Source organism: Abrus precatorius, unplaced genomic scaffold, assembly GCF_003935025.1.
Source record: "Abrus precatorius isolate BTA unplaced genomic scaffold, Abrus_2018 Scaffold7, whole genome shotgun sequence".
NCBI lineage: Eukaryota > Viridiplantae > Streptophyta > Magnoliopsida > Fabales > Fabaceae > Abrus > Abrus precatorius.
In genome coordinates, this window is record NW_020874417.1 from 15,687,408 (window position 1) to 15,712,742 (window position 25,335).

Genomic DNA, 25,335 nt, shown 5'->3' on the forward strand with positions numbered 1-25,335 from the left:
AATGTTAGCGGTACTCTGACCAATGGATAGAAAAAATGAAACAGTATGTCCAATAATAAAATAATAATACCAAATTGTTGCAAAAAAATAATTCAATAAATATATTAATAAAATAATAATGAACTATTTATTTCTATTATTATTTCAATATTTATTTATTGTATATTCTTCCAAAGACTATTAATGTCAAATACCTAGCATTACGAATGACAAAATGAGTCCACTCAACCCACCTGATCCTACTAAAAAACAGGTTAAGTCTTTTTTTTTTTTTAAATGAGTTAAAAATAGTAACTCCTATTTTTAGAATTGTTTTAGGAGTTGATAGATTGACTAGTTTAAAAATTAAAAAATTAAAATAATATAAATTTTAAAAATAATAAAATACAAATATATTTATATATATAATATTAAAATTAACTTTTTACATCTATCAAATTTATACATGTAAGAATTAGGATATATTGAAATATTTTTTTGACTTATTTTTATTATGAATTTTAAAAAATTACCCTGATTGAACTCACTCCATTTAACACATTTTAAAATATGAATTAAACCAGAAGTTTGTCAACGGATTAAAAAATATTAGGGTTAAACCACCGAATTAAACCCATATTGCCGTCATTACCCTAGATCTCACCTAAAAATAATAGGACAAGACTGAGGGGTATAGAAGAAAAGAAAACAAAAACAACATGTTGAGCATAACTCTGACCATGTGAGTCTGAAAAAACTTTTGTCAAACTAGTTAATACGTAAAAAATAGAGTTACACGTACAGGATTGATTATTCTAACAACATCTAATTTCTTTACTACTTGAGCTAAATTATGTTAGCTTTTACTTTTACATGTGCCTTAGTACAAGAGTTTAGAGGAGAAAGAAAAATGAAAGTTTTTTTATTTTATTTTATTGGCCCATCTTTATTTTTAAATTTTAAAAAATTATACTATGTTCCTAAACTGATTAGAGATGATTGAAAATTTTTGAAGGTCTTTCATTAAAATTTAGTTTATTTATACTTTGAAAATTCTTATCTACAGGATTGAAAATAGAGTTCTAAATTCCTAATTTTGCCTGTAGCCTTTTCAGATTTTCTTTTTAAGTCTAGTTAGCTCATAAGACATTATTATCATGTTTATAAACCAATCACTTCTCTATCACCAAAGGGGGTAATATCAGAAAACGACAACATATATGATTCAGGCTCCTAGCCTCTAGGTTTCTCATTCCTCAAAACGATCACCTCAAACTTCTAATTAACACATATATAAGTAGAGTCAGGCATCAGTCCATTAACGGCTTAATAGATGTGATAAAAAATTTCAACTTCCAAGTGGGTTAAAGAAGTGTTAAATCAAACTACGTGCAATTTAAGGTATCTTCAGGCATTTCGTGCTCACTTCACACTAGTGACCTCGGAAATGTTAAGCAAGGAACATGAAAGATAGTTCAAATGCAAGTGGGTGTGAGAAATGTTGGACTTAACCCTTTACCCCAATTAAGTTTCCACCTTACTCCTGTAGAAATTCAGATTCAAAACTCCCCAATGACAAAATCAGAGCTAAGATTCAGTACTCCATACAAACTGTTACACATTTGACCTCTTCCCTCTTTTGACTTCGAGACTTGTTCTTTCCTCAGCCTACAACTTAAGTACACACCGTGCCCTTTGCCAATAATGTACATTTATCCTTATACATTAGGAGGAGGTGGGATTCCCAGCAAGAAGAACAAATTCGAAAAACACTCGTTTTAAAATTTCACAAAGCAATTGCAAATATTCCAGATACAGCTTTATTTTAGAGACTGAACAAAAGTACCACAATGTAAAAACATGCAGGAAGCAGGCAATTCCTGATAGTAATGGCTGAAATAACATCACCAGACATCAGGACGCAACTCCCCGCTTGCTGGGGGCATCCATCTCCCAGAGTGATATACACTTTCACCAACTTTCCAACCAGGCACATCCTTCATCACTTCTGCCTCATACTCGAGATATTTATGCCACTCTTTAACAAATCTAGAGAAAGAAACAGACAATATGGAGATGTTAAACGGTTAGCACTTATTACATTGATTTTTACGAGCTGTGTGACAATACAGATTTAGTGAAAAAACCTCATATACCTCTCGTCTTCTTCAGCCTGTAGCACAGGCAGTATGGCTCGACGAGCAGCATATTTTTCTTCCTTCAGCGCCCTATAGGAAATGAAACATTATGATACGTCAGTTTGAATTTTTGAGTGGGAACTGAAAAGAAACTCAACGAGTATGGTTCTTCCTCATTCAACTTTTTTTTTATTTTTCAATGTAACACACCACCAGCCCCCGAAACTGATCATCAGGGAAGATGAAAGAACAATGAAATCTCCGAGACACTCAAGTAGGAATAGGAAGTATATAACCAAGAATACGCACTAATTTCCTATTCTATATCTTTTTTCCCACAAGCACAGAAGATATGAACAATTTTCCATTAACAAATTTTACAAAATTGCAAGAAACTACAGGCTGCTTTGTTTCTACTTTCTAGATAAAATAAAAAATGATCCAACCTAGTTTCTTAATGCTATGTTTGGATGAAATAGAAAATAAGTAGAAAGAAAATAAGTACAAAAGAATATGGTGAGGAAAAATATATGAGATAAGATGGAAAATATGTGTGATGTTTAGATGGATAGAAATAAAGACAAAGCAGCGAGAAAATTTTACTTCACTTGTTTGGATGAATGGAAAAGAGAGTAAAAGAGACTTTTTTCACTTTTTCCTGCATGCTACGTTCTCACCTGAAAATATTTCTTGCGAAAGTATTTCATCTAAAAAATTTATTCAAGAAGATATTTTCTAGTGAAAATATTTCCCATTGTGAAATAACTTCAGTAAACATAAAAGGATCTTTCCTCCTATGATTCGTAGCCTCTCATAGGTCCATAACTAAATGTACAAATAACTGCGATTAAAATCTTTCCCTCTTATGATTCATAGCCTCAATTAACAAATTAGTCATGTAAACGTTTTATCCCAAAATCTAAAAGCACGTATCTAAATTAATAGATGTTGCTAAGGACTTAAAAAGAACCGTAGGCATTGGATAGGATGACCAAGGAAAAAAGAGAAAGATGGCTAACAATAATAACACTGAAAATTGTAGTGGACATAAAGAAAATTAGAGGTATAATGTAAAGTGATACAAAAACACGAAAACCTAATACATCTATTTATATGAATAAGAACAATGCTATGTATGTAATACAAAATCGTGCAAAATTATCACGAAATCAAGGCAGGTTAGTTACAGCATAGGATCACATTTCAGTTTCAAAAGCAATAAAAGATAATATCAAAATAAACGATGGCAATCATGCGTATTTATTATATTCTCAATAATTTCCTACTCATAAGCAATTCTGTAGGGTCAAGTTCCAGTACATGTAGTTCAAGCTCAGCCCGACTAACAATGGGACTAATATCTAATAACCATAATTGAACGAAGAAACAAATCATTAGCATAATGAAATCACGAAACCTACGGATTGATACCTCGATTATTCGCATGTTTGGTTGAACTTGTTTTAGGGAAATAATCAGTTATTTTTAATAGCTCCAAAGCGAACATTGGAAAAGAAGCGATTGATCCCTCCGAAACATGCTAACTGATATGAGAATTTAATTCTAACAGATGAGTGAAACTGTTTTGTATGTATGACATTATTATTGAGGGCAAACAGAAGAAAATACATACGTGCGTGGTCCTGATCGAGTAAATTGTATCTAATAATGAAGTGTTCAAATTGAAATAATGTGAAATGAACCCTAATGATGGGAAAGAGTAAAGGGAAGGCGATACCTGCGGATTTTGTTGCCCTGGCCAACCTGGTACATGCCCCAAGAGAAGGCACCGAAGGCAGTGAGGAAGATGGCGATGGCGCTGGGACCCTTGTTGGGGATGCGACGAGCGAACCGAACCGGAGCGAACCCACCCGGTGGTGGACCATCCTGGAGAACCGGCATATCCTTCACGCTCACCATTCCCGGTTTCTTCCTTATCGTCGCTTCCGTCATCGTTGATTCCCTCTCCTTCTCTCTGTCGATTCCACGCTCTATTCTCTGTCTGGTGTGAATTTCTCGAAATGGTACTGTACTCACTCAGTTCAGGCTTTGAATTTGGGTTCCATTTGGGCCTGGTCAGGTTGACGTATCCACCCCAGGCCCACAACTACCAAAGATCTCCTCATCGCCCAAAAACGAAAATCACATAAATTACCAACCAAAACATGAATGACGAGATTCCGGGCTACCCAAGCAAAAACCACTGCGAAGGCTCTTTCTTGGAGACTTCTCCTTTCGTGAAAGCTCTCCTTCTCTTTTTCTTCTTTATGCAGAGACTCTTCTCCTTTTTTTAGATTTTTCTTTTTTCTGTGGAGGCTTTTCACTTCTATCTCGATAGATTTTCTTCTTTTTCAAATGAAAACAAAATATCTCTTCTACTTTATCATCTCTTATTTATTTTTTAGACCATATGGTGAATATGATAAAATAAATATACATATATATAATATAAAAATAGATAAATATAAAATGGAATGATAAATTTTTATTGTAGTATATATTTCATTTATATTAAAATAGTAAAATTATAATATTATGTTATTTTTTAATATTTAAGTAAATAAAATAAAAAATAAATTACATTTTAACTCATAATATTATTCTTTTATAAAATTAATATAACTTTTACAACTAAATTTATTTAAATTTTTAATTTTAAATATGTATATTAAAATTTAAAATATGTTTATAATAATATTAAATTTTGATATTGAATGATTTTAAAATAACAAAAAAATTAATTGCAATTGATTGGATTTAATTTATAAGAACACGTTGAATATGTAAAAATAGTGTTTCATAATCCTTTTCAATATAATTACATTTGTTGAAATAAATATAAATAACATAAAAAGTAAATTATATTTCAACTGACAATATTATTCTTTTATAAAATTAATATAATTTTTAAAAATAATTTTATTTAAAATTTAATTTTTAATATATATAATATTAAAATTTCATATTGAATTATTATAAAATAACTAAAAAGTTAATGACAATTGATTGGATTTAATTTATAAGAATTAATCTAGTTTTTTAAATAATTTTATTTAAAATTTAATTTTTTAATATATAATATTAAAATTTGATATTGAATTATTATAAAATAACTAAAAAATTAATGAGAATTAATTGGATTTAATTTATAAGAATGTGTTGAATATATAAAATTGTTGTTTATGATAAATGTTTTATATTCTTAAACTCTGCTTATTTTAAATTATTTTTAAACAAAATTATTTAATATAACTTGTGTTAAGGCTATTTACAATATTTTATACATTACTTTACGTCATGGATATTTTTCTCAGATACTTGAATAAAGTATGTAGGTTACTTCTTAATTTTTTAAATTCATAAAAAATAACTAAAAAAATAATGAAATTTAGTTGTTTTTAATGTAAAAAATGTGTCAAATATATTAAAAGATGTTGTGTACAACAAAGTATTTTGTAATATTTTTCAATATAATTATATTTAATATTATAAAATAGATTTAAATTTTGTTACTATTTAATAAATAATAAGTTTATGTAATTTTATTCCTTTATTATTTAAAAATATAAATAAGCCTTTAATATAACTTGTATTAAGACTCTTTACAAAATGTTATACATTACTTCAAGTTATCTTTCTTAAACAAAATATATATCTATTTTTCATTAAAAAAATATATCTATTTGGATCAAGTATATAGGTTAATTCATAATTTTTAATATTTATAAAAAATAAAAATATCAACAATAATTAATTAGGTTTAATATTAAAAAGCATATAACATATATAAAAAGTGTTTTATGCAATAAAGTATTTTAGAAATTTTTATTGTAATTATATTTAATATAATAAAATTTTATTATTATCTAATAAATAATAATTTTATGATTTTTAATTTTATTTTAATATTTTTAATAAATATTTTTTAAATAATTCCATTAAAAATTATAAAGTCGTGCAAGTATTAAAAAGTAATTTTAAACGTGTTAAGATATATTAAATATATCATATTAAATATTTTTTATGATTTTAAGACATTGAATATTTTTATATTAATAAAATTTTATTTTTAATTTTATACTACATAATTTTGAGCATACTACAAATAATTAAAAATTATGTTAAAAGTAAGTTCATATCATCCTAAAATACAATTAGATATTTAACTTGTTAAATTATTATTTAACAAGTTATTCTTATACATTTTTTAATGATAAATTTTATTAATACAAATTGAAATATTTTATTTTAAAATAAACTAAAAATAACTTTCATAAATGATAACCCGTCATTCATAAATTGTTTTAAGTTATTCCAAAGATGTCGTATATTTCATAAATTTTCCGTATATTATTCCTAAGGTGCCCTTAAACGGAAAAGCAGTATTATAACACAAGCCAGTATGGGTCATAGATCCCGTCCGTTAAATTGCTTAGTAACATATCGTACGGCCACTGTTAAATCATCATGCTCCAATGGAAACCTGGTCCATATTACAAGTCGCCCAACCCTAAAACCCTAGAAGGCGCTTGTTCTAGAGCCTTCCTCTTCATTTCTTAAACCCTTCACACAAACGCACCCTCTGGTTTGTGGGTTTCTCTCTGTGCATTGTTTACTTCTCTCTCCCTCTTTCTCGCGCAATTTACATCATGTATCGCTTGGCTTCTAGTCTCGCCTCCAAAGCTAGGTCAATCTTCATCCCACTCTTTTTTCATGTTTTTTTTTTTTTCAATTGGAATTAATTGTCTCTTTGATCCTTACAATGACAATGTTCTTCTAAATGTTAATTCATGTTTCTTTGGTTGCAGGATTGCTAGGAATAGCAGCCATCAGGTGGAACAGCAATCCATTTTTCTTTAGTGTTATCACTTTTTTTTAAGATTCTTTTAAACTAAAATATCTCTATTATTAATATGGTTGCAGTATTTAAAATACCCTTACTATTAATATGGTTACAACAGAAAAAAAAAAAAAAGATTTAAATGGAAGTTAGTGACAACCAACAGACCCTGTTGTTTTTATAATGTTTGTTGACATTTGAAAATGTTTTGGAGATTGTGTTTCATGGATGGTTTCCTTTTCTGTATTGTGTAGGTCAGTTGGAGCAGAAACTATGCGGCCAAAGACATCAAATTTGGTGTGGAGGCTCGAGCTCTGATGCTTAGGGGCGTTGAAGAGCTTGCTGATGCTGTCAAAGTAACCATGGGTCCTAAGGTAATTCACTTGATTGTTTGTTGGTTTTGCACTCATTGTTGACACTGATGGATGGGGGAAGTTATTGTTGGTAAAGTTGAAAGAGTAACATTGCTTATCCCTGATCCTTATGAAGTATATTCTTGCTCTTTTGAGGAACAAGAATCACTATTTAACGGAAGAATGAACCATACTAATGCGTTTGTTTTGAGTGTGTAATACCATCATTCGATTGTGTTGATGTATTGTTTATTATGTTTTAGGGCCGTAATGTGGTGATTGAGCAAAGTTTTGGGGCCCCTAAAGTGACCAAAGATGGAGTAACTGTTGCCAAGAGCATTGAATTCAAGGATAAAATTAAGAATGTTGGTGCCAGTCTTGTAAAGCAGGTTGCAAATGCTACCAATGATGTGGCTGGTGATGGTAAGCTATATATCTGAAGAATATATTTCTGTATAGTTAAATTTTCACCATTGGTTGCGGTGTTATTTACACAATGCTAGGTTGCATGGTTCTGTGAAATTTGGCATCCATCTTAAGTTGTGCTAATGATGTTAGAAAACCATATACTAGCATTCAGCAGGCCGGTATTATGCAATTTGGTTGGTGATGTCATGATGACAGAATAATGAGGGAGCATTTCAAATGTTTTACAGGAACCACATGTGCAACAGTCCTTACTCGAGCAATATTTACTGAAGGATGCAAATCAGTCGCTGCTGGAATGAATGCAATGGACCTGAGGCGTGGTATAACTATGGCTGTTGATGCTGTGGTGACCAACCTGAAGAGCAGAGCACGGATGATTAGCACATCTGAAGAAATAGCGCAGGTTTGTGAATCAAACTTTTTTAGTGCCTCCTCTCCAACATTGCAGGAAATGCTAATAAGGACTCTCTGGGTTTTCAGTTGAGTCTAGTGGCATCAAGTAATCCATGTAGTTGACCTCACCAATGTATAAAGGCTTTGTTTTATATTTGTTGTTGGATTTCTAATTTTGAATTTGTTTTGATAGGTTGGGACAATATCTGCTAATGGGGAGAGGGAAATTGGTGAGTTGATTGCAAAAGCTATGGAGAAAGTTGGCAAAGAGGGAGTAATCACAATTGCAGTAAGTTTTTATCTGATCATCTTATTGATATTTATTTTATGCCTTTTACCTTACACATGGAAAGACAGTTATTTATTTTTCTTTTCTGGGAAAAAGGGATGGGGTTGTTTAATAGTCTTGATAATGCAATGACCCAAGAGGTTTCTTTTGAAGTTTTCTTTTGTTCCCATTCTTTTCTCCGCCACATGGTTCTAGATTGCATCTTGGCCATCCATTATGGAGTCATTTCTTTTCATTCTCATATCCCAGACTCCCATTTGGTTTGAATTATTATGTCCGGTCTTTCTGTACCTTATGAGACCTTATTGTCGAACTATTTCAGGATGGAAAAACTTTACATAATGAGTTGGAAGTTGTTGAGGGAATGAAGCTTGATAGAGGCTACATATCTCCTTATTTCATAACAAACCAGAAGAACCAGAAATGTGTACGCTCTTTCTTTACCTCTACTTCACATTCACAACATTAGAGTATTTATTCAAGGATTTTATTAAGTGCCTTGTTCATGAACCTTTAATTGTTTTTATACACTTTTAACAAAGTTATGTGTGTGCCAACAGGAACTTGAGGATCCTCTCATTCTAATTCATGAGAAAAAAATATCAAGTATTAATGCTGTAGTTAAAGTTTTAGAGTTGGCTTTGAAGGTGAGCAGTGTCATTCACTTTCTTTCATCTTTTGACTTTTAAAATATTGACATTATCTGACACCTACCCGTCTCCAGAGACAAAGACCATTATTGATTGTTGCCGAGGATGTGGAAAGTGATGCACTTGCAACTCTTATTCTAAATAAGCTTCGTGCTGGAATTAAGGTGTGTTTTGCCTGTCTGTAGGTTAGGATTTTAGTTGTTAAGTTCCTAAAAATTTGGATCTTTGATTGTTCTGAGTTGATTTGTTATATGCGATGCTTTGCTGTAGGTATGTGCCATTAAAGCCCCTGGTTTTGGTGAAAATAGGAAATCTGGTCTTCAAGATCTTGCAGTTCTCACGGGAGGAGCAGTAAGTTCACTGTTCTTTGAGGTTACTGCTGCTTCATATCTGTCAACTTGTTAATAATGCCTTTTCTGTATCCTAATAGCTTATCACTGAAGAGCTTGGCTTGAAGCTTGAAAAGGTGGATCTGGATATGCTTGGCACTTGCAAAAAGGTAAGATTTTAGCTTGATTTGCAATGCATTTGAGTCCCTCAGAATTTTGGTACTGTTTTGATGGGTTAATGTTTCTTGCTGATTCTGGTGGTGGCTTTCCTGTATCCATAGTCTTGGAATAAATTTCCAATGAAACTGTCCTCTATTCTTGCCCTGATAGTTTGTAGGGTAAATCATTTATGTATTGTAGACAACTAACTACAGCTCTTAATGTTGTAGATAACCATTTCTAAGGATGACACAGTCATTCTTGATGGAGCAGGTGACAAGAAATCAATTGAGGAAAGATGTGAACAGGTTTGAGTTGATCTATAGATTTGATTTTTCCATGGTTCATGTTTTCCATTTTTGTCCTATGATCATCAAGTTTAATGATAATGCATCTCACTTGTTAGTGATGAATTCTGACAACAGATTAGGTCAGCAATTGAAAATAGCACTTCAGATTACGACAAGGAAAAATTACAGGAAAGATTGGCCAAACTTTCTGGTGGTGTTGCAGTGCTTAAGGTATGCCTACTTAACTAAATCTTGATTTTTAATGGTTTTCTTTTGCCAGTGGACATCCCAACAAGTTTCTACAAGGGAAAAATTTACATTTGAAACTGCTCCTTTGCAGATTGGCGGAGCCAGTGAGGCTGAAGTTGGTGAGAAGAAGGATAGAGTGACAGATGCTTTAAATGCAACTAAAGCAGCTGTAGAGGAGGGCATAGTTCCAGGTAAAATATTGATACTGACATTTTTATGGTTAATTTTACAATCTGCAATCAGATCTGATCTAACTTTGATTTTTTATCTTACTTGAGGTGGTGGTGTTGCTCTCCTATATGCATCACAAGAGTTGGATAAACTTCAAACTGCTAACTTCGAGCAGAAGATTGGTGTTCAGATTATCCAAAACGCTCTGAAGGTTTGTGTTGCTGAAATTTTGCTGATTTCCTCTCTAGCTCCTCCTAGTATTTTGATTGACGCTTGGTATCTCCTGCAATTTTATGGATTCAATTTTCCTTCAAGATCTACTGTAAATAGCTATTTTGTTTTATCACACATTTATTATCTGTTCTTAAAAATTATGCAGACACCTGTGCTCACAATTGCATCAAATGCGGGTGTTGAGGGTGCGGTTGTCATTGGCAAACTGTTAGAACAGGATAATCATGATCTAGGATATGATGCAGCCAAAGGTAAGTGTTTTTTTGTTTCTTTTTCTCTGGTTGTGTTTTCATTCAATGTCAGTCACACTTTTGTATTTTTGTCCTAAAAAACTAGGTGAATATGTTGATATGGTTAAAGCTGGAATCATAGACCCCTTGAAAGTGATTAGGACCGCCTTGGTTGATGCAGCCAGGTAAGGGTGTTTAGAATTTTGCTTCAGATATAGGCTGGTTGGATTTTTTTTATTTTTTTTAAGACTGCTTTGTAGATAATTTTTGAAGATCGCTTATAGTTTTTTAATTTTATAAAACTAAACTATTTAGTAAACGTTAATAAACAGGTTCATAGATGCATATTTTTTGTTTTTGTGTAGCTTTCTTATCACCCTTTTTTTGCAGTGTGTCATCTTTGATGACAACAACTGAAGCTGTTGTGGCTGAACTTCCAAAGGATGACAAAGATGTTCCAGCTATGCCTGGTGGCATGGGTGGCATGGGTGGCATGGATTATTAACCAGCTAGTTCCTGTTTTATTAGACCTGGAGCAAAAAGAACGGTGCTGAACCCTCACTCGCAATCCCTTTTTTTCCATTTAAATTATTTGTCGTGTGAAGGCATCAATGTAATCATAGTGAGAGATCAAGATGTTGGTAAGAAAATGTGATCAGCTATAAATTCCAATTGTAAGGATTTTGGAACAATTTTTACCTGTCAAGGGATTGTCCATCAAAAAACTGTCAATTGAAGGGATAGTCTTGATGTAGTTCAACATAAGTTTGGTCCAATCACATTTTGAGTGCATAAATTGTTTTGGAATGCATATCGGCCTTGGTAAATTATGAGATGTTCTAGGACCTAAACTTTTAAGTCTCCTGTGTTCAATTCCAAGATGCTCATTGTCAAATGATACGCAAGTTAGTGATGATGTAGAGGTGAGTGTAAATCACACCGTGTAATTTGAACCCTCCACGTATATGTATAGACACAAAATAAAATTTTGACTAATAACTCTTTAAAAATTATTTATTAACTATCATGAACAGTATGCATCAAAATGATAAAAATTGATAAATTTACATTAAATTTTAAAATATAATTACTTATAAAAAAATTAATATATTTTAGTGTAAAAAAATTTAGTTAAATGCTAATAATCAATATATATTAATAATCAAATAAGATTATACAATTAGATATAATAAAATGTATATGTGAATTTGTTCGAGAAAAATGAAGAAAATATTTGAGAACAATATGGATTTTGAGGAAAGAATATATAGAAGTAATAAAGAATTTTTTATTTAAAATAAAAAATGTTCAAAAATATATTTTTTTAAAAATTTCAAATACCTCAATGAACTTAAAGCATTGCACAAAGTTTGAACGATTTGTAAATTTTACATAAGTTGTATTATACCTAACGATTTGTAAATTTTACATAAGTTACATCATACTTAAACAACTTATGTTTAATAAATTGTTTATATGTGGTGCTAGTTGCGTTTGTTACTTAAATTGTTTAGAAGAAGGACAAATTATTAATTAGTACGGGGTATGGTAATAGTGAGCGTGGATCACATTGTATGCTGTGTAAAATAGAAATATAATGTAATTTGTATTCAATTGAAATGAAAAAATAGACAAAAAAATTATAACACTAGAAAATCTCAATCATTATAATAATAATGGGGGATAGTGATTTAAATAATATTAATTTGAAAAATATTTACTAAAATAAAGTAAAACAAAAAGTTATTTTTTGTCTGGGATAAATTTTTGTCATGTAAGCACTTGTTTCGTATTAAAACTAGACAAAATCAATTTTTGATTTTTTTATTTAATGGTTTTGCCCTAAATTTGGACGAAATGCATAGAATTTGAATTTCTCTTTCCTGCTCCGTGACACGTGGGCCAATCACGTAGTTTTGTCACTGAGTCAGACGAAAAGGGCGCCTCCCTCTTCCCTTCTCCCCTCCGCTGTTTCAGTTACACAGTTCGTCCATTTTTTCGGTTCAGCAAGTTGGGTGGGTGTTTTTTTATCATTTGAGCGTGATTCGTGAGTGAGATTAGTAATCCATTGTAAAATCGTGTCTAGATCTGTTTTGTTTGCAGCGATTGAAGGTGTTTTTGGAGTGAAAGATTAAGGAGGTTGAGACTGCACTGTTAACCGTGAACAAAGATGAAAGCTAGCCGGATGCCGCCAGAGAAACGCGTCGTTGTCCGGATAATTTGTTGGTGTCATTGGGAACCCTTTGTTGCCGGAAATCGTCACCTCCGACGCCAGAAATCACCACATTCCAGCCAAAAATTTACCAGGTTTTTCTATTTTTAATATAATTTATTTTTACGTTTTTTTTTTGCTTTTTATAAATAAAAATACTTGTATTGTAATAAAAAAATTTATTGTGACCAAAATTTTTATAGTAAAAATAATATTAAAAATAAAAAATTTATAACTAAATTTATTAAATTTTTAGTCTAAAAAAAAATTTAAAGAAATATTTAGATTAAAAATGTAATTGAAATAATTTTGTTAATTTTATAATAATTAAATAATAACCATAATTTTGTAAAATTAAATATTTGTAGTAATTATTAGTATAAAAATTAAACTTGCATGTAGAATTAAGGCAATAATTTGATGTGTAAATTTAAAAACAACTAAAAAATAATTTAAAAAATTAAATACAATAATAAATAGTTGAATAAAATTTAGAATAGGAAAATAGAAAATAATTGTAAATGATAATTAGAAAATAGTGTATAAAATTTATAACATAAATTTTGATTTTGATTTATGTTACTATAAAATTATCGTAGACAATAATTTATATTAAAATTATAGTAATAAATATTTGACTATATAAATAATTGCAACCTAAAAATAAAATTAATATTGGTTAATAATGATGAAATAATAAATTTAGTTATGTAATTTAAATTATTGGAGTGATATTAAATAGTTTTGAAAAAAATTATTTATATAATTTAATTTATGATGAAAGAATAAAATAAGTTACTAATAATGTAAAATTAAATTATTATTGCAGTGTTATTTATGAAATGAGATAAGAAAATTAGTTATCCAAAATAAATATTTAGGCTATAAAATAGTTGAGATAAATTATTTATAATTATGTAAATAAATTTAGGAAGAAAAAAATTTGAATGTTGAATATAAAATTTCGGAGTGATTGTAATTAGTTGAAGTTAATTATTGATAATTATATAATTTAATAAATGATGAACAATAAAAAATAGAAAACAAAGAACTTGTTAATTACTGTTGTTATTGTATGATGAATTTTAACGATTAAAGTTTTTAATTAATATAGTAATTTATTTTGATGTACTAAGTTAAAAAAATTGTTAAATATAGGAGAAAATATTCATAAAATATATATTCATATTTCTGGACAAATTATCAATTTATTTAGTCAAAATTTGAAAATTTGTTATGAATCATTGTATTTGATTTTATTTGTATTCCACTAAAAAAATGTTATAAATAGATTTTGTATTTGAATAATGTGATCAATTAGGAACATATTGTGGTATTATACGTGATGGTTGTTATGAAATTTTTTTGTATAATTTATATTCAAATTTAAAATGTTGACCATATTAATTTTTATAGATAATTGATATTTTGTGTATTTGAGTTAATAACATATTATTTGTAAGTCCTAAATAAAAATGGGTGAAAATGATCTAAACAATGAAACTAACACACACATATATAAATAAATTTTTTTTGTAGATGGCGTCATCTTCAGGACAGAATAAAGTCATTCATCCTGTACCAGAGGATCCTTCATTATTACGGTTACAAAATATTCATGTGTCTGAACATATATGGGATGGTCAAGATCATCCTATTTTGAAGGTTAGGAAGAGCTAATTTATTTCAGCTGGTTTGGATAGTGTTCCAGAGGAGATTCTTCCACATTTAGAGCTTGCAGGATTTACTAGTATTGCTCACATATGTCAGTTCCCATTAGACCTCCCGTTGATCACTGCATTAGTAGAGAGATGGAGGCCAGAGACACACACTTTTCACTTACCTCCAAGCGAGTGTACAATCACTTTGCAGGATATATCAGTATTGTTAGGTTTACGCATTGATGGAAGACCTGTGATAGCACCTATTCGAGGTAATTATGATGATATTGTTGAGGAGAGCCTAGGGATTAGACCATCACGTGCAGATTTTGTTGGTAGCTTCTTGAAGACGAGTTGGCTAGACCAACATTTTACCCATGTGGCGATGCATGCACAAAATCCTTTACAGATCACCCGATTTGCTAGGGCTTATATGTTGCGGTTGTTTGGGAGTTTTATGTTGAGTGATCACTCCAGCAGTAGAATCTCTGTGAGGTACTTACTTTTACTAGAGGATTTTGCTGTCACTGGAGAATATAGTTGGGGGTCTACAATTTTGGGATTTTTGTATGGGGAGCTGTATATGGCCACCAACATTGATAAGCATGATTTAGGTGGAATGGCTGCATTACTTGTCATGTGGGCATGCGATAAGTTTCCAGTTCTAGCTCCTGGTAACCCCCCTCACACACGAGTCCATCTTCCATATGCTACCAGGTAATATGGAACATGTATTTGTTATATACTGATTGGATCATAACAAATGTATTAACATTATGCTTAATTTTGTTTGCAGGTGGTTGGCAAACCAAAGGAATAGAAAAGGGAGGAAGGACATATCTTATTATAGATATAAATTTGACATACTTAGTCATGAAAAGGTAAATCTATTATAGATAATTAGACATATCTTATAGTCATATTAGTCATATTTCAAGCTTGTTATCATATATTCAAAGTAACCTTACCTTAATATCTGATATATTTTATGCAGATAATTTGGCAACCATATTCGATTGATTTGATTAATGCATTACCACCTATATGTCGTGAGGGAATGGATTTGTGGAGGGCTGTAGTGCCTCTGGTATGTTTTCAAGTGTGTGAGTGGCACTAATTAGATCGAGTAATGCGACAATTTAGTATGGTTCAACATATACCTCGTGCCCCATACCAGCCAGATGCACTACATGACATGACACTGCGAGGGAAGACAATAGAGAATTGGCAAGAGAAGCTGAGGGATGTATTAGACATTTGGGAGAGAAGGAGAGATTGGGTCTGACTAATGACTCCCAGATTGGTCAGCTGAGTTCTAACTCTGAGTATATGAGGTGGTATAGAGCTCACACCAGATGTTGAATGACAAGAGATGCAATTAACAGCAGTTATAGCTTAGAAAATAGCTTTTATTCAATAGATCTAACAAAATCATATCAAAACATCTTGAAATAGCATATTAAACCGTTCAAAACGTAGTTCATAGGTTAAAGTAAGCTCCCCTTACCTCAGAACGATGATTCACACTAGATCTACCAAATATTACTTGTTTTATAGCAAGTTTCACCGAAGATTTGGCTTTAGAACAGAGTTTCTCCTAAGAACACTATGAACTTCTATGAGAAAGAGAAGAAGAGAAATGAAAGATAAATCTAGCTTCAAACTTAAAGAAACTTACATCAAATCCCTCAGAATAGATGTAAAATCTCAGATCTGGCAACAAATCTAAGTTAAGGAGGGTTTAATATGAGAGAAAATGGTGGTATATGACCTTGGAACCTTTGAGAACCTTGGATATGAGTAAAGGAATGAAAATTTCGTGTGAAGCCCCCTTTTTATAGAAATTTTTTGAAATTTACTGTTCACCGTGTGAGGCTAGTGATTTATTATTGAGTAATCTATAATATTTTATACATGTTCAATGTTAATTGAAGGATTAATTGGTACTGGAATAGATTTAGATGAAGTTTGAAATTATATAAAAAAAAAAAAAGTGAATAGTACCGTATGAACAGTGCCGAATGAACAGTAAAATCGCTTATGAACAGTGACTGCTGACGTCATTAGTGACATCATCATGACATCATGGCTGACGTCACATATGCGTACAGTGCGTGTACAATACGTGTGCACAGTATTTCTGGCGTGAATAGTACCCTGAACAGTGTTTCCAGCATGAACAGTAAGGCGGTGAACAATGTTTCTAGCGATGAACAGTAAATTCCGACGGTGAACAGTAAATTTCAAAAAATTTCTATAAAAAGGAGGCTCCACATGAAATTTTCTTTTCTTCACTCCTCTCCAAGGTTCTCAAAGGTTCTAAGGCCATATACTGCCATTTTCTCCCATAATAAACCCTTCTAAATTTATATTTCTTGCCAGATCTAAGATTTTACCTCTATTCTGAAGTATTTGAAGTAAGTTTCTATAAGTTTGAAGTTAGATTTACCGTTCGTTTCTCTTCTTCTTCTCTTTCTTATAAATAGTTGATGATATCTTAGGAGAAACTCTGTTCTAAAGCTGAATCTTCGGTGAATCTTGCGTTAAAATAAGTAATATTCGATAGATCTGGTGTGAATCATCATTCTAAGGTAAGGGGAGTTTACTTTAACCTATGAACTACGTTTTGAATGGTTTAATATGCTATTTCAAGATATTTTGATATGATTTTGTTAGATCTATTGAATAAAAGCTATTTTCTAATCTGTAACTGTTGTAACTGCTGAGATTTTGGCTGATCTATCTTAAACTTGCCTTAACTGAGCTGTTAAAATAATTTTAGCGGTGTGCATCATGCTGAAATATATGTTTTGCATCATTATAGAGCCGAGTTACATGTTTAGGTGGGTAGACGTGTAACGGTAAGTTCATGCTGAGCTGTTGTCCTGTGCTGTCTAGATCTAGATACCGGAATGGATCGCTCCAAGACTGGCTCGGTTCCTTCTGGATTACTTAGGCTGTGAAACCAGTTGGAAACCATTTTCATGCTGTGCATTAGATGGGCTAGAAATGCATGGGGTTATTGCTGTGAGAAATATATTTTGCTCTATATATATGATTTTATTTTATGTTTGGTAAGCTCACCCTTGCATTTCTTTCTATATCGTTGTGTGCGTGTGTATTGCAATGATCGTACGGTGGTACGTGAGCAGATGTAGCAGGTGTTGCATCTACTTCACATGCTGAAGGGCCAGTAGAGAAATGTTAGAAGCTGAAGTAGAGCAATTATGCACTAAAATCATTTTTCCTTATATTTTGAGATCTCATGTAAAGGGAGCTACGTAGTATAATTTTAGGTATTTTGAATATTATGAACTAAATGTAATATTATGTTGTTCTGTTGGATATTTGTTGTAAGAAACTTTATTTTATTTTGAATGAGAAGTGAATTTATACTTATATTCTCTATTATTTATTTATCTTAAATAAGTATGTGATGTAGAAACAATGTTCTCGGTTCCTTATAAAAGGGGTCGTGACACACCGCCGAAAACATTGTTCACTGCCTTACTGTTCACGCCGGAAACATTGTTCAGGGCACTATTCACGCCGAAAATACTGTGCACGCGTACTGTACACGCACTGTACGCATATGTGACGTCAGCCATGACGTCAGGATGATGTCACTGATGACGTCAGCGGTCACTGTACATACGCAGTTTTTTTACTATTCATACGCGGTTTGTATGCAGTTTGCACTGTTCATAGGCGATTTTACTGTTCATTCGGCACTGTTCATACAGTACTGTTCATTTTTAAAAAAATAAAAAAATAATTCCAAACTCCATCTAAATTTATTCCAATACCAATTAATCCTTCAATTAACATTTAACAAATATAAAATTTTATAGATTACTCAATAATAAATCACAAGCCTGACAAAACTGCACCTTTGATGCTTTGATGTCTCATATATCAAATGGAGACCTACTTTCTGTGACATAAAGATGGATAAATGCCAAAAGCCATTTGCTATTATTGTCAAAATTTCCCCTTCAACAATAACAAACATAATTGAAAGCACACAATTATTGTCATCTTGAGTTGTAGCAATGAGTAATATTTGTTGGTACTTATCATAGAAGAATGTACCATCTACCTGTATTAACAGTTTGCAAAACTTGAAAGCACTTCAACATTGTCTAAAGGACCAAAACAATCGATGAAAGACTCTAAATTTGTTATCCACTTGGAGACCAATCACATACTCATTGGTTTCAATTTTATGAATAAAAACTCAGAAGCATGTACTTGCATGTACTCTAACCATCTTGACAATGTAGTATACAATTCATTTTAGCCATTAAAACCTTTTTCAATGACTTTTTGTTTCGTCTTCTATGCTTTCTTCCACAAAACTTTATAACCATATTGTCCACAACCACCTTTCTTGAATTAATGTGATTGACACTAATGATTGTTCTTTTACCATACCTACAAGTAAAATATTAATTATGTGAAATGTTGGTAAATTACAGATAGGCTACTATCACCCAATTACTTGGTAAAATTAAACTTACCAAGAAAACATGAGCAAATGAAGTTTAAATCTAGTATTTTGTGGTATAGAGACATCATCGAATTAACACATGTATATGTTCTACCACATCTTTTGATTTTCCACTTATTCAAATTTTTGGGTAATGTTGCTCTAACTCTCAAGGGGCATCCAATAATATCATTTGGAAAATTTGCATACAACTTCATTGGTTGTGACTCTACTACAAAATAACTTTAATGTATTTTCATTGCAAAATATTTAATAGCCATAACATCATCTTTAGACTCAACTACTTGTCCAACATATAATGCATCTCCCTTACTCCATGTTTGATCAACATGAAAATATAAATTTTTCATTTCTTGACAGAAAGTTTCCAATTAATATAAGTATAGTGTTGACTTGCATTCTAAAAAGGAGTTTTAACCACACCCGTATTACAATCACGCAATGGAGTTATTTTCTTTTATTTGTCAATTAATAAAAATTAATCTTATAGTCTTTACAAATACTTCCTTCTTATGGATTTTCAGCTATATTTAACATTGAAACAAAATATCCTTCTAAATCAATATTAGATGTATTATCTAATAGAATTTTCCATTCATTTTTATCATCATCAATGTTGTCATCCTCATATTAACTTTCTATATTTTCATTAAATTCATTGTTAGGTAAACAAATATTTTATAATATTAAATACAAATTACAATCAAAGTAACCATACGTATACCTGTTATCAATGGAAGTTGAGCATTGTCAATAATATTATCATGTGAAAACGATAAATTTAAGTACACACCTTAAGACTGAACAAAAGAACTCTCACTAAACGCAATATCTACATATAGCTCAATTGCACTTCTTTGATTTTGTTGTAAATAAACACTTAACATGCAATCAATATCTTCATCATTATATACATCCATAATTGTATATTGTCTAGCAATTGAGTTTACTAAAAATTATGAAATCAATTTACACATAACCTTACTAGTAAACAATTTCAATACATGAATCTTTCCTTTCAAAGTATCCAAACTTATCCCACGTCTGATCTTAATCATTTTTTTTATTTCCTTCAAGTAACACCCTTATCACAAATTCAATCATCCTTCACCTACAAAATTTGTCCTAAATCATTTCTAATTCATTATATACCATTTGTTTCACATTTAACATATATATACTACACAAAAAAATTAAATTACATAATTCATCTCATCAATAATTACTCTCTAACTATTATTAATAAAAATACAATTATTTAACAATTAAGTAAACTAAGTCTAACAATAATTCACTTGTTAAATATATAAACTAAGTTTAGCAAAGCAATTGAAATTTAATAGTAACTTTATATTAAATAACATTGCTACAAATTTAAATTTTTAAATATTTACTTTCAACTTCTATTATAAATATAATTGCAATTATATTTTCTTTATTACAAATATTTTTTTTTTCTAAATCAAATTAAAATATTAATATTTTATGATATATTAATAATAATTTTTATATTATATTCATATAGTTTACAATTTATTATTCTTTTTAAATAATTTTTTCAATCACTATAATAATTTAACATGTAAATAGTAACTAAAAAATTCTAAAAATTTTAAAAGAAAATACTAACCGGAGCATCTCTTATTCTTTGCATCTAGTAAAATTTAGGGTTTCAATTTTGTGCTATAAATATAGACCTGTAATTTGGATAAAAGAATGTATCCAAATTATTAATCCATTAGATAAAAGCATGACTTGAGACACGTGTTAACATTCCAATAGTATTGATCGTACATTGACTCTAGATAAAATAGTATTGCCTTTTTATGGACAATACTTTTCAACAAACCTTATGTGGCCCATTTTATCCGTTTAAATTGTTGCTACTTGCAGGGACGAGACAACCTTATCACAGACCACATGTCAATCTTTGAACTTGTATCAGACTAAGTGTGGCAACACTACATTTAAACTTAAAATAAATTGCTTCACTCATGCAAGTATGAGACACTGTTTGACACGACAACAAAAAAACACTAGACAAAAACATAGTTTTTAAACTAGACTAAATTGAGAATTTTTTTTATATTGTATTATTTAAGTAAAAAAGCCTTTTAAATGTATCAATTTTGATTTAAAACTATATACAAATTCATAAAAAGGACCCTTAAGGTATAATTTGTTAGCTTGATAATTTAATATGAAAAATTAACCGAAACTAAACTTAAGGACTCTAGTAAACGTCGGTAAGTAGGATCGCTAAATCTTTCCTAACCTTTTGACTTATAGTTATGCCATTTTATAATTATTAAAGAGAAAATTCAAACTCATCTCTAAGTGGATGTGATTTTGTAACCTACAACTAGGTGAATATGTGACTATAAACATTTTTGAGAAAATTCTAAATTATCCTAGAATCATTGTAGTGTATGTTATTCCTTCAATCAGTTATTACATCCATGAGTAAACATGTCCAAATCTGGTAAAAAAGTGAGCTTGGGTACATGATTTTATTTAAAATATGAATTGTAAAACTATTTTCACTTTTAGTCGTAAATTGAGTTTTTATATTTGAATTTCTTTTCAAAGTAATTTTAAAACAAATGATAATTCTTTTTTTGATGCAAGAGTATGCTAAATTTTCAATCGTACACGTATTTGGTATGTGTTGGATACAAATATATATATATATTAGCCATGTGTTTGTGGGCATATGTGCCCATCAAAAAGTAATAAAAGAGTTCTCAAATTGAGTTTCCAAAATATTATCTTACAGAGATTGTTTATAATTATCGAAAATATTGTAATTCAATTGGTTGAACTAAAATAGTATGCAATAGATTAAGACAAATTTACGAAAGATTTAAACTAGCAAGTAATAAAAAGAGAATAGGACAATGCAACTTGTTAACAAGAAAACTATTCGAGATGAACCTATGACATATGTTTTCACATTTACACCTCTTCATGTTTACTTTTAGTTTAACCCCATTTTTTATTTTCTTACGATCGCCAATCATTGGTATTAAAGCTACTAACACTCAATGGTTATACAATGTTAATATTCTTTTCTCTAAACTATCACCTCCAATGGTTATGCAAGGTAGAAAGACATGGAAAACATTAAGAATCTATGAGCTTATTAATTCAATAACCAATGGAAAGATGAAAATTAAGTTTGGTCCACTTAATTTTTCCTATCTCGTTTTACACTATAGTTCCATTAACTACACATGGAATACTCACCTATCATGCAATCAACTATAAGATATTAAGAGTAGCTAAATCCCAACATAAAAGCATACACATGCTAGGGCAAAAACCAATCTTGAAAAGAAACAAGAATTGCAATTAAACATAAATATCACAAAAAGTATGCAAACTAAAAATCATATCCATTCAAAAAGGAAATACAAACTAAAATAATCCCAAAAGAAAAGAGACTATAAGAATTCCTGTTGCCAAAACGCGCTTTTGTTTAATTGTTCGGTCTCTAAAAAAGTATTCTTTGTCTTCACCAATGATTTTCACTCCTAACCATATCCAAAAGTCATCAAAAGCCAACCAAGAAAAGTTTTTCTCGCAAGCCCTAATTGTTCCTTAAATAGGGTTCCTAAAAATCCTTGAAAATCTCTTAAATTAAGCCACCAAGTACAAAAGTATGGCCATGCATATCTGTCAAGCACTCTCATGCTAAATGTTAAGCATGATCGTGATAGTTCATGAAGCACTCTCATGTTGAATGTTAAGTATGGTCATGCTTGTTGCAAAGCATGACCCTATTGATTTCTAAGCATGGCCCTACTAGTTGCTTATGCTTTCCATCAAATTTCTTTCAATTGCATTCAAAGTACTTATGTAATTTATTGGTAATTGATTCATGCTAAACTGCAATTATAAATAAAGAAATTGGTGCAAAATTTTCATCAAGTAAGGGTCAAGTATATGAAAAAAGGTTATAAAAACATCCCCAAAATATGGACCTATAAGTATGCAAGGATACACATCAAATACATATCTATGCAACTTAAAGAAATTGATAAGAGTTGCCAGTATAGAGAGTGTGAATATCCATATTTGGCTTAAATGGTTTGATAAGTTTTGGATTCTATTGTTTTGTTTTTTCTTTAACTTCTCACTTTTCATTTTTTTCAATTTCTTTTTCAATGGTAGGATATAAACCTTTTTTTTGGTTTGCTACTTTTGCATTGATGCTTAATCATTGTGAATAACTAATTTTATTTAGGTCCTATCCTAAAATAATAAAACAAAAATTCAAAAACCAAAAATTAAAGATTATGATTTTCTTTCAAATTGAAAGTGGATAAGATAGTGGATAAAAATTGATTTGAAAAAAAATTCAAAACTCAACATTTTCAATTTTCAAAAAAATAAAAATTGGTAGATTTTTAGGAGTTCAAATGAGTGGGATAGTAGATAAAAATGGATTTAGAAAAATTCAAAGAGATTATAGAGCATCTTTTTAAAAATAATAATAATAAATAGGGAAAAGATTTTTTTCACACTAATGTAAGTCTAAAAACTCTTATACTTGCTCTGAGCTTTTCATTTAACTTATATCTAATGGTTAGTAAAGTAATAAATTATAATCCGTTAGATGTAAGTTAAATGAAATGCTCAAATTGAGTGTAAGAAGTTTTAGACTTACATTAGTATGAGAAGATTCTGTCTCTAATAAATATAGGTTAAGAAGAGTTATAAATAAGTGGAAAGGGTCCCTACAAAGAAAGAAAAGAAAAGGAGAAAGAGGAAGGTTCAAAGAAGAACCAAAATTCTGAGAGCACTTAAAACAATGAAAAAATGAGAGAGTAAAAGAGAAGAATATCTATTCTCAAATAAACTTCTTGAAGTCAATTACTAACCCAAAGTCATCACAAATGGAGTTAAAAGAACAAACACTAGAGGGTTTAACAAGAGAGATCCAACTAAGAACCCTATACAATTACGAAGAGGTTTGAAAGAATAAACGTGAAAGATAACAAATTTCTCTTGTTTGTTACATCAAGTAAGAGTTTTTACTCTCTTTTTTTGTGTGTCTATATCGATTCTTCTTTATTGTCTTCTTTGTGTGTTTCTTTCTCGTTCTCTATTTGTTCATAAACCAAAAATCTAATATTGCTATAAATTCTAAAAAAATCAAAGAATAATAAATCTTTTAGTTACTTTATATTTCTTTCTATTCTTTCCTTTTTTATGAACCAAAAATATAATCTTGTAATACACGCTAAAAAAATAAAAAATAATTTTTTAGTTACTCTTTATTCCTTTTTTTTTCTTTCCTTTCCCACAAAACAAAAATATAATCTTGTGATAAATTTCAAAAATTCAAATTAGTAAAATTTTTTAGCTACTTTGTATTCCTTTTTTGTTCTTTTCTTTTAATCTTGTGATAAACTTGAAAAAAAAAATATATATATATATATATAATTTTTTAGTTATTTTTATTGCCTTTTTTATTCTTTCTTTTTTTACAAATCATAAATCTAATTTTTTGATAAACCCTAAAAATAAAAAATAATATTTTTAATTAATTTTTATTCCATTTTATGTTCTTTATTTCTTTTGTCTTTTTTTTTTACAAACCAAAAATCCAATTCTGTAATAAACCATAAAAAAAATCAAAGAATAATAAATTTTTTGTTACTTTTTATTCTTTTTTTGATCTTTCATTTTTTTAAAAAAAAATAATCCAATCTTACGATAATTCAGTAAAAATATTGACCAATGAAAATAAAATAAAATCTTGTGATGAGTCGTAAAGTTATTTGCTTTTATACTATTGTTGTTGTTATATCATTGTTATTACTGTAATTGTCATGTAGGTTTTTTCGGAAATAATATTTTTTTTATTATGCATATAGAAAATAATAAAATAAAAATTCTCAAAAAAATTTATATATATATATATATATTTAAAAATTTTTGAATTTAAGCAATGACCAAGTAATATTAATAAAGTGATAAATTTATCTTTAATGTCATTTGAATCGCAAGAATTAATTGAGTAGTTATGTACTAATTTGAACTTTTTGAAAAAATAAATTTATACTTGATAGTAAAAAAATAATAAAGTCTAAAATCATGTTCTTCCAAAAATAGTTTTGAATTCATACAACGGTCAAGTGAGATTTATAAAATAATGAATCTACCTTTAATATCGTTTGGATTGTAACTCGTAAGGGTTTATTGAGTAACTAT

General features: G+C 29.8%; 3 protein-coding genes across 5 annotated transcripts; 2 read left to right on the forward strand and 1 right to left on the reverse strand.

Annotated features, from left to right (window-relative positions):
* Positions 1 to 1,411: 1,411 nt before the first annotated feature.
* Positions 1,412 to 4,439, reverse strand: LOC113872939 (NADH dehydrogenase [ubiquinone] 1 alpha subcomplex subunit 13-B). Its single transcript, XM_027510842.1, has 3 exons — positions 3,856 to 4,439; positions 2,136 to 2,207; positions 1,412 to 2,028 (listed from the first exon to the last, which is right to left on the reverse strand). Exons 1-3 carry the CDS (start codon positions 4,068 to 4,070, stop codon positions 1,884 to 1,886), a joined length of 432 nt encoding a protein of 143 aa, XP_027366643.1. The 5' UTR covers positions 4,071 to 4,439; the 3' UTR covers positions 1,412 to 1,883.
* A 2,160-nt stretch (positions 4,440 to 6,599) lies between these two features.
* LOC113873022 (chaperonin CPN60-2, mitochondrial-like) lies at positions 6,600 to 11,596 on the forward strand. 3 transcript variants are annotated; one of them, XM_027510963.1, is made up of 18 exons: positions 6,600 to 6,804; positions 6,920 to 6,950; positions 7,212 to 7,331; positions 7,574 to 7,733; positions 7,967 to 8,142; positions 8,326 to 8,421; positions 8,744 to 8,848; positions 8,982 to 9,068; positions 9,146 to 9,235; positions 9,342 to 9,422; positions 9,502 to 9,570; positions 9,790 to 9,867; positions 9,985 to 10,080; positions 10,190 to 10,289; positions 10,377 to 10,480; positions 10,649 to 10,754; positions 10,840 to 10,918; positions 11,124 to 11,544. In XM_027510963.1, the coding sequence occupies exons 1-18, from the start codon at positions 6,767 to 6,769 to the stop codon at positions 11,236 to 11,238; spliced, it is 1,731 nt and encodes a 576-aa protein (XP_027366764.1). In that variant the 5' UTR covers positions 6,600 to 6,766; the 3' UTR covers positions 11,239 to 11,544. The 3 variants fall into 3 exon arrangements, with proteins under 3 accessions (XP_027366764.1, XP_027366765.1, XP_027366767.1); XM_027510964.1 differs by having other exon boundaries at positions 6,926 to 6,976; positions 7,217 to 7,331; positions 11,124 to 11,238; XM_027510966.1 differs by having other exon boundaries at positions 6,638 to 6,804; positions 6,926 to 6,950; positions 11,124 to 11,596.
* Positions 11,597 to 14,484: 2,888 nt separating this feature from the next.
* Positions 14,485 to 15,891, forward strand: LOC113871538 (serine/threonine-protein phosphatase 7 long form homolog). The gene is made up of 5 exons (XM_027508631.1): positions 14,485 to 14,610; positions 14,716 to 15,323; positions 15,403 to 15,487; positions 15,601 to 15,693; positions 15,784 to 15,891. Exons 1-5 carry the CDS (start codon positions 14,485 to 14,487, stop codon positions 15,889 to 15,891), a joined length of 1,020 nt encoding a protein of 339 aa, XP_027364432.1.
* The last annotated feature ends 9,444 nt before the right edge of the window (positions 15,892 to 25,335 follow it).